Source organism: Ictalurus punctatus, chromosome 15 (genome assembly GCF_001660625.3).
Source record: "Ictalurus punctatus breed USDA103 chromosome 15, Coco_2.0, whole genome shotgun sequence".
In the NCBI taxonomy this organism is placed as follows: Eukaryota; Metazoa; Chordata; class Actinopteri; order Siluriformes; family Ictaluridae; genus Ictalurus; species Ictalurus punctatus.
In genome coordinates, this window is record NC_030430.2 from 26,105,669 (window position 1) to 26,115,226 (window position 9,558).

The window sequence follows — 9,558 nt, forward strand, 5'->3', positions numbered from 1 at the left end:
TCCTTCCTTACACGCTACATGAACACGTTCCTCCTTACTTTAAGAAAACTTCACTATATCTAATTTTTCTTTACAAGGAGCGTCCGCTGTCCACGCCCCTGTGAACGAGCCGTCACCATAGAAACGATAACGCATCCAGGACTCAACATCGCTGTGGCGTAACGTTGTTTGAAGTACGAATCTGAAACTCTACAAGTAAACACACAAACAAACAAACAAACAAACAAACACAGAGACATGGTGTGGCGTGACGTCTCGTTTATTTTTGGGTTTCTGCAATTTCCACAACAATCATGATAAAAAAAATAAAAAAAAAGGTTCTCACGTCATACAGATCATCATGTGCACTCCAAACGCAAAACACAGAACCGTACACGCGGCAGACGGCTTCAGCAAGGAGACGCCATCATCTCCCGACAGTCACCGCACAGCGTTTATTACTACTCTCTTTTCTCTAAACATCGACATATTCACGCGGATTCACACCAAGACATCGCATACGGAGCTGTCGGGTCGTCCGACCAGGACATACCCGTCATCGTTACTTTTATTCATTCGTTTATTCTTCTCAGAAGTAAATATCAGTATAAAATTCCTCTGGGACTTTTCCCCTCTCATTACTTTTCCGATTTATTTATTTATTTTTTTATTTATTTTGTAAACGACTCGGAATTTTTTTTGTTGTCGTTGTTGTTGTTTTTTTTTTCATTTTTTTGTTCGGTGATATTCCATCATCCATAATAATCAGTACGATTGTAAGAGCTTTCTTTCTTTCCTAAAACTATTTAAAATAAAACAGCACGTATATACAAGTGGACATTCATACATACGCACATATATACATCCGTCTTCAATTTTAAATAGATCTGACTATAAAAATAAAAAATAACCATATAATAACATTGAAGAAAGTAAAATATTAAGGCTGCCATTCCATCGGAGGAAGGAGGGAACACTCGCCTCCGTCCCGTCATACAGAATGGATCAGAATGGATCAGGTAAGAAGATTATCATGGCTATGGTTGAATGGAGTTTGCTGCTGATGGGAGTCTACACTTACACATAAAATTCAGCATTTAAAAATAAAAGATAAATAAAAGGATAAATCGGTCAGTCGGTGTATCCCTGCGTTCATGCACTTCTCTGTGGAACCTGGCGGTCCAGACGAATCCTGTGGAGCATGTGGTGTGACTCGTCTTCGGTTCTCCTCTGAGGTCCTACCTGACGAACCGTGGTTTCATCTCATATTTTACGTCTGTAAAAGGTCCAATAAAAACCCCGCAGGACAGGACAGGACAGGACAGGACAGGACGGGCCACGCCCACATGCGACGACAGGAACCGTCATGTGACGCGAATCGATTTGTTTGTCGCTTGCGTGTGTGAACGTCGAGTTAGAAGGTCAGTCTGAAACACAGGTCCGAATCACTATATTTAAAGACCCCCATCTTGGCAAGACCGAACCGTTTCTATCAGACGCCGAGAGAACAGAGGAGGAGCCCACGAGACACGCCCGCCGTGATGCGCCACCTTCTATACCGTCCGTGTCGGGTTTCACGACTGACGCCAGATAGAGAATAAAATAGCAGCTGCACAATACTCAGCCTCGATGAGGTCAGCACCATAAATATCATCCCTCTCTCCCTCTCTCCCTCCCTCTCTCTCTCTCTCTCTCTCAGCGGCGTCCTCATATGAAAACAGCTCTCTCCATTCAGAAGAGTTTCATCTCCCAAACATTCGACACATTTAAAAAAAAAAATATCACAGCTCGTCTCGTTTTTCTGTTCTTCTTTTTACATCTTGATCCGTTCGTGTGTTTCACTGAACGCAATAAGAAACGTCAAATTAAAATCCATAATGGAATAAATACAAGAGGACCAGCCTCTGGTAAAGAACATGGACTCGACCTGGTACACACACACACACACACACACACACACACACACATGAGAGAAAATCACAAAACCATCATGTAGTGGTAGTCAGAGGGCTGCAGTGAATGAGGGAAAGCAAGTGTGTGTGTGTCTATGTGTGTGTGTACGCTTGTGTACGAGTGTGTGTATGAGAGTGTGTGTGTATGTATGTGTGTGTGTACGCTTGTGTGTGCGTGTATGAGAGTGTGTGTGTATGTGTGTGTGTGTACGCTTGTGTACGAGTGTGTGTATGAGAGTGTGTGTGTATGTATGTGTGTGTGTACGCTTGTGTGTGCGTGTATGAGAGTGTGTGTGTATGTATGTGTGTGTGTAAGCTTGTGTACGAGTGTGTGTATGAGAGTGTGTGTGTATGTGTGTGTGTGTGTACGCTTGTGTATGAGTGTGTGTTAGGTCAGCCTAGCTTGATCTGCGAGTTTATTTGTCCAAGCACCGGGCAAAATAGATCATAATGAATTAAGTACAAATGGCTCCCAATTATGGCCACAAGTAGTTTAGACTTCTGTAGAGGTAGCTAGAGGCACCACACACACACACACACACACACACACACACACACACACATACACACGCCGTACACACACTGTAAACAAACTGTAAAGTGTGTTAGCGGCGCAGCAAATCTAGCTGTTATAAACCATTATAAACCATCACCATCATGGTGTAAACATGGCTTTTAAAAATGTTTTGAAATATCGCGATGCCCCTCCCACTTTTTTTTTTTTTTTGGCCCAAATGAAAACTAGCATTGCCTAATTAGCCTAGTTAGCATGTTCACATTACTAGCACAACTACAGTTCATTCAACACACGAGGGCTTCGAACGTCACAGCGGCGCTTTGCATAGCTCTCTCCTGTTTTGCACACGCACACACACACACACACACACACACACACACACACACACACACACAACGTATGTACATATACATTCATGTATGTAAATAAAGCGCCACAATAGATGTACAGGGCGTGTTAGCAGGTGTGTATCGAGCAGAGGGTTGGTTTGCATAGCCGTATTAGCTTTTCTTTTTTAGTGCAGTCTGGCACGAGCTTATCTTTTCCATACACATACATTTTTTCCGAACCTATGCGTCGTGTTTGGACATGTGTACTGCGCCACCACGTGAACCTCAAACAAACAAGTCTGATGAGCCCTCGTGCAATTATTTGGCTGTCAGGTGGTGTGTTGTTACATACTAGGGAAAGGGACATGCAAGGAGAGGCTATACACACACTCACACACACTTAACACACACTCACACACATCTGTCACTTTGATATATTCGATACATTTCTGTACTGCCTTCCTATCAGTGCATTTTTGTGGATTCTGGTTACACTGCACAGAATCCAGCTGTGCGTTCCTCAACTTTATCCAAAAGAAGCGAATAAAGTGTTCTCCTGCGATGGCGGCTAGCTAGCTAGCTAGCATGCTTACTCGCTAGCTAGCGTACTCTTTCCCGTTGTAAACATGTAGACTCTACTTTCGCTGTTGTGGCATCGGAAGAAAAAGACCCGGCACTTTCTTCGTCTTCGTCTTCTTCTGTAGAGGCTTTTTTGTAGCTGGGCGTGGTCAGCAGGTCAGAGTGGCTAAAAACATGACGTGGCTGAAATGACGATTTTAAAAAAGGTGGGAAAATAGTTTGTTGTTTTTTTCCTTGCCGTGTAGGTCGCGCTGATGCGGCGATATGACGACAGTCCTGACTGTAGAATATTTCCAATTTGAAAAAAAGAAAAAGAAATGAAATGCGGTGAAGGCTCAGGAATCGGAGAATTGGGATTAGCGACGAGGCCTGAAAGACGTTCTGGTCGTTCTAAGATGGTTTCGAGGAGGTCAGGAGAAGCGACGGAGCTCCTCCTCTTCACTGCGGAGTGAGAGCGGTTAATATTCGTCGATGGGAGCGAGGTTTCGACTCAGAGTGACGGAGATGTTGGTGTAGAGACTCCTCCGGGACACCAGGGGGGAGTAGTTCAGGTTGTTCAGACCGTCCAGTCTCTGTCTCTCCTTGGAGTGGCGAAGTAACGTGTACCTGAGAACATAAAACGCACGTTCTTCTTTAAAAACAAAACGTCCTTTACTGCTCATATGGTGTTGTGAAAAAGTATTTGCCCCAATCCTGATTTCTTCTGTTTTTGTGCAGATCTCATACTAAAGTGTTTCAGAAATTACAACAAAATCTAAGATAAAACACAGGCAAGAAAAGCGTATTGTGTGTTTACTCAGGCTGCTTTTGTTTCGTGTCGCATTTCGTTTGAAGCTCTAAAACTATTTAGTATGAGATGTACACAAAAACAGAAGAGATCAGGATGGGGGCAAATACTTTTTTCCCAGCAGTGTATAGATTTAAAGCTCTTTACTATCCATGCACATAAATATATCTTTAAAAAAAAAAATCTAAATGAAATAAAACCCCTTAAAAATACCACTGTACCTTACTGTGTATGAATCTGACTCGAATAAAAAAAACTTACACATCGCTAGTAAAAACACTGTTTTAACACTATATAAACAAACAAACAAACAAACAATAAATAAATAAATAAAATAAAATTGAGCCGTTCCGGTTCGACTTTGAGGGTTTCTGCTGATTATTGGAGAAACTCTCCTACATTCGCAGTTGTAAATGGAATAATTAAGCGCGGATCCTGAGCGAAACGATCCTGAGTAAGATCCTTAACCACCTTCGGTGTGGTTGAGTTTTTTTCCTCGGGATCTTAAATCTCCAGTTCAGCACAATTTACTCTTCTTTTCTCCTCGATCATAAATAAATAATCCATCAATGAGCCGTCGTGAGCAAGAGAACGAAGAGATTTCTCTAACGAGTCTCCAACAGTCAGATCCTGACCTAGCACCTCAAAGCGAAACGGTACGGCTGAGTGCAAAAGTTTGCACGCCCCCGTTTTTGTTTTGTTTTTCGTGGAAAAAAACTCCATCCATCCATCCATCCAAGAAGATGGATGGATGGAAAAAAAACTCTATTTTACAATTTACACAAAAACACGACTTCCTAGAAGCGCCTTAAATTTAGAACCCAAAACATGAGGGAAGATAAAACAGACCTGTTCTGAAGAAGAAGGAAGAGTGTACAGGGGGGACGGGATACGGGTATTTAACAAACATCGCAATTTATTATTTAGAAAATTATTAAAACCTCTTTAAAGAATATTTATATGACATGAAGAAAGAGAGATGTAAAAAACAAAAAAAAAAAGTAAAGCAATAACATAAGAATTTTTCATTGTTCATATTTAATCTAATTTCTTACTTTTGCACTGACGGTATAAAGCTTTATACTGAATAAATAGTAAATGGAGTAAGTTAAAATTACATTAAAAAGCTAGTTTAAGGCTCAGAACGAAGGTTTGATCGGTGTTGTAGTTATTTGTAATCCTCAGGTGTGTATACAGGTGTGTTTAGATTTCGCTGGCGTGTAACCTGAGGTGTCAGCAAACGAAATGAAATAGAATTTATATCATGAATGTGGTAATGGATTTCTCACTCACCTGCCCAGAAACTGCACCTCTCCTCGGTGGTGGTGAGGGATGGACATGTAGCGACCCACGTCACCTGGTGGTCGACTCACGGTGTAGCCCGCGTACTGAACCCTAATAATGCACACACACAACCACTTATTCATACTGAACATTTTTGCTTGCACTAAAAAAAAATACAGCCCTATGGCAACACTAACAGGACAAAAAGTACCAGGTCCATTAATGAAGCTTATTCATTGTACGTTTCATGGTGACGTATAGTCCAGACAATACGCTAATCAGAATACAGAAAACTAAACGTCTAGAACATACGGCGTGTCTCAGGGCGACTCGTTGTCTAGAAAATACGGTAATCAGAGTACAGGTAAGTTTCAGAGTAGTCCAGAAAATATCATAATCTGTATATAGGTATTTTTCAGAAAGACATATTGTCCAGAAACACGGTAATCAGGATATATTTCAAGGCAACATATTCTCCAGAAAATACTGTAATCTAATACATGACGTATAGACTAGAAGTCAGGGTGAATTATTGTCCATGAATTACGGTAATCAGAAAATACTTCTTATAATCCAGACAGCAATGTAATTAGAATACAGGTATGTTTTAGGGTGACTTTATAGTCCAGAAAATATTTTAATCAGTATATAGGTTTTTTCTTTAGGGTGAGATATAGTCCAGAAAATACGGTAATCAGAATACAGGTATAGTTCAGGGCGAAATACATTAATCTAATACATTATAAACTTATAGACTAGAAAACTACGGTAGCTAGAATACAGCTATTTTACAGGGTGAATTATTGTCCACGAATTACGGTAATCGGAAAATACGATTTATAGTTCAGACAGCAATATAATCAGAATACAGGGATGTTTTCGGGGTCAATTATAGTCCAGAAAATATTGTAATCAGTATATAAGTATTTTTCAGGGTGACATATAGTCCAGAAAACACGGTAATCAGAATACAGGGATGTAGACAGTAGACAGGTGTAACTGTTCGGATTGTGGCCTGACCTGTTCCAGAGGTCATCGTCCTCCCCTCCCCAGCCCCAGAATGCATTGGGAAAACCATTTATCTTCTGAAACTGCTCAGCAGTGAGACCGCTCACGCCGCCGAAAAACTCATCATACGGCAAACTAGAGAAGAGACATGAAAAAAAATACACAGAAATAAAACCAGAAACAAGAAGTAATACAGATGACGCTCATTATAGAAGCTGTTTATAGACCTTCCTCTTACAGCACACACACACACACACACACACACACACACACACACACTTTCCCAAATCTGACTTGGTGAACTTTCCTACAATATTACCAGTAATGGAGGAACTAATAATAACACACTGTGTGTGTGTGTGTGTGTGTGTGTGTGTATGTGTATGTGTGTGTGTGTGTGTGTGAGGTCTCGAGGTGTCACAGCAAACCCAACACAAACACACTCACATGTAGGAGTATTTGTTGAGTTTGACGGCGAAGTGACGCGGCATTCCGCTGCAGCCGTAGTAATTCCGGTCATTTTCCAGGATGTGATCGACGTCGTGGAATATCACACAGTCCCACTGCACGTCCTTCATCGCCTCCTTAAAGCCCACGTTGAAGAGCATAGCACGGTTAAAGGGCTCGTCTCCCGCCTAACACACACACACACACACACACACACACACACACACACACACACACACACAGTGTAAGTGAGCTCTGACAGTTCTGATGCTTTCTTTCTTTCATGATTTTTTTTCATTCTTTTCCTATTTTCTTCCTTTGTTTCTTTTTTCTTTCTTGAACTTTTCTTCTCTTTCCTTCCCTCTTGTTTTTTTTCTTTAACTCTTGAAATTCCCTTTCTATTATTCTTTTTCCCTTCATATCCACTCTCTTCTTTCTTTCCCTCTTTTAATTTATTTCTTTTTTTTCTTGGCGTTTTCTTGCTCACCCTGCGTTCTTTCGAATAGATTACGGATCGATCTAACAGATCTAACAGGGATGAGATAAAACGTGAGTGTAACAGCTAGGACACGTGTTGGACCCATCAGGCTGTGAGATCAGAATCTGCTCTTTTTCACCTGTTCGATGACGTAGAAGCCGAACTGCAGTCGTTGTCTCTGCAGCACGGGGATGAGGTGTCGCAGGAGAATGGGCAGATGCTCGTGCCGGTTTCGGAAAGGCACCAAGATGGCCACCTGAATGAAGGAAAGATCAATTCTAACTTTCTTTCCCAGAGCAGATTTCCTAAATACAGTAAATACAGTCAGTCCAAAACAACAGCTTTTATTTTTGCACTTTTTCCTTGTTCCCATGGTAACACTGGGAGATTACAGGCTTACAGAGGTCGGGATATTACAGCCAGACGTACAGATCTGTGTGTCTGGGGAACAGTGTGGTGTGTGTGTGTGTGTGTGTGTGTGTGTGTGTGTGTGCAGGTGGAGGAGAAAATAAATCCATCAGTTGTGTTTTGATGTTCCGGTTGAACCAGTTTGCACAACGCTGTCAGCTGGTGTTTTCACCTCGGAGGAGATTTCAGAAGCACGTCGGATCATTTCCTCATGGAACCGGACTCACCGAGAGAAGATAAAAACTGTTCCCTGTTCTCAAACGTCCTTCTGGGGAACCCTTAAAGAACCCTACAGCAGAGTTCCTCTATCAGAAAGAGTTCCTATTAGAACCTTCTATACGAAGCCAAGAAGTGTAAGTATTTAATGCAGAGCTACACTCGGACGGATGGATGGATGGAGGGATGGATGGAGGGACGGATGGAGGGATGGATGGATGGACGGACGGATGGATGGATGGACGGAGGGACCGATGGATGGAGGGATGGATGGAGGGATGGACGGATGGATGGAGGGATGGATGGAGGGAGGGATGGATGGATGGATGGATGGAGGGATGGATGGAGGGATGGACGGATGGATGGAGGGATGGATGGAGGGAGGGATGGAGGGATGGACGGATGGATGGAGGGATGGATGGAGGGAGGGATGGATGGATGGAGGGATGGACGGAGGGACGGATGGATGGAGGGATGGATGGACGGATGGATGGACGGATGGACGGATGGATGGATGGAGGGATGGATGGACGGATGGAGGGATGGATGGATAGATGGAGGGACGGAGGGATGGATGGACGGATGGATGGAGGGATGGATGGATGGAGGGATGGATGGACAGATGGAGGGATGGATGGATAGATGGAGGGACGGAGGGATGGATGGACGGATGGATGGAGGGATGGATGGATGGAGGGATGGATGGATGGATGGATGGATGGATGGAGGGATGGATGGAGGGATGGATGGACAGATGGAGGGATGGATGGATAGATGGAGGGACGGATGGATGGAGGGATGGATGGATGGAGGGATGGATGGATGGAGGGATGGATGGATGGATGGATGGATGGAGGGATGTGATAACAGTACAAGAACACAAGGGTTGACGTGTGGAGAGAGGGATGAAGTTAGATTGCATGGACAGAATGAACTGATGAAGGGATAAGATGATTTGAAGCCAGTCAGGTTGAGGACTACATGGATGGATGAAAGGATGGATAGATTGATGGATGGATGGATGGATGTGATAAAAGAGAAAAAACATAAGGGTTGACGGGTGGAGAGAGGGATGACGAAAGATAGATGAATGAACGAATGTATAGGATGGTTCGAAGCCAGTCAAGTTGAGGACCGCATGGATCAATGGAAGCATGGAACTGATGGATGAGTGGATGGATGGAAAATGGATGGAGGAGTGGATGGATGGATGCACAGCTATGTGCGTGGATGGATGGATAGAACAATAGATGGGTGGATGGGAGTCAAAGATGTTAGATGGATGGATGGATGGATGGATGGATGGATGAGGTTATTAGGAATGAGAGAAGAGTTCGGCGAGGTGCAATGGTGCGGTTCGATGGATGAATGAATGGATATGATGCTAGTGCCAGGATGGATGGGAGGACGAGTGGAAGGAGAGGGAACTCGAAAAAGGACTGGTGGCCGGATGGAGGGATAGGCTGAATGGTAGAGAGAGTGGAAGAGAGAGAGATAAAGAGATGGAGGGATGAGAGTTGGACATACTTTCCAGCGCGGGATGCAGTCGTGGGGTTTCCAGTGGCCTCCGAGGC

General features: G+C 43.2%; 1 protein-coding gene across 2 annotated transcripts in view; it reads right to left on the bottom strand.

The window, feature by feature from the left end:
* Positions 1-241: 241 nt before the first annotated feature.
* Positions 242-9,558, bottom strand: part of b4galt5 (UDP-Gal:betaGlcNAc beta 1,4- galactosyltransferase, polypeptide 5) — a 42,412-nt gene continuing 33,095 nt past the window's right edge. For both annotated transcript variants that reach the window (XM_017487942.3, XM_017487943.3), the window contains exons 5-10: positions 9,512-9,558; positions 7,500-7,616; positions 6,883-7,070; positions 6,448-6,570; positions 5,437-5,538; positions 242-3,962 (exon numbers count right to left, since the gene is read on the bottom strand). The exon at positions 9,512-9,558 is cut by the window's right edge and continues 81 nt beyond it. In XM_017487942.3, coding sequence (XP_017343431.1) covers positions 3,815-3,962; positions 5,437-5,538; positions 6,448-6,570; positions 6,883-7,070; positions 7,500-7,616; positions 9,512-9,558 — 725 coding nt within the window. In that variant the 3' untranslated portion in view covers positions 242-3,814. The remainder of the gene's footprint in view (positions 3,963-5,436; positions 5,539-6,447; positions 6,571-6,882; positions 7,071-7,499; positions 7,617-9,511) is intronic.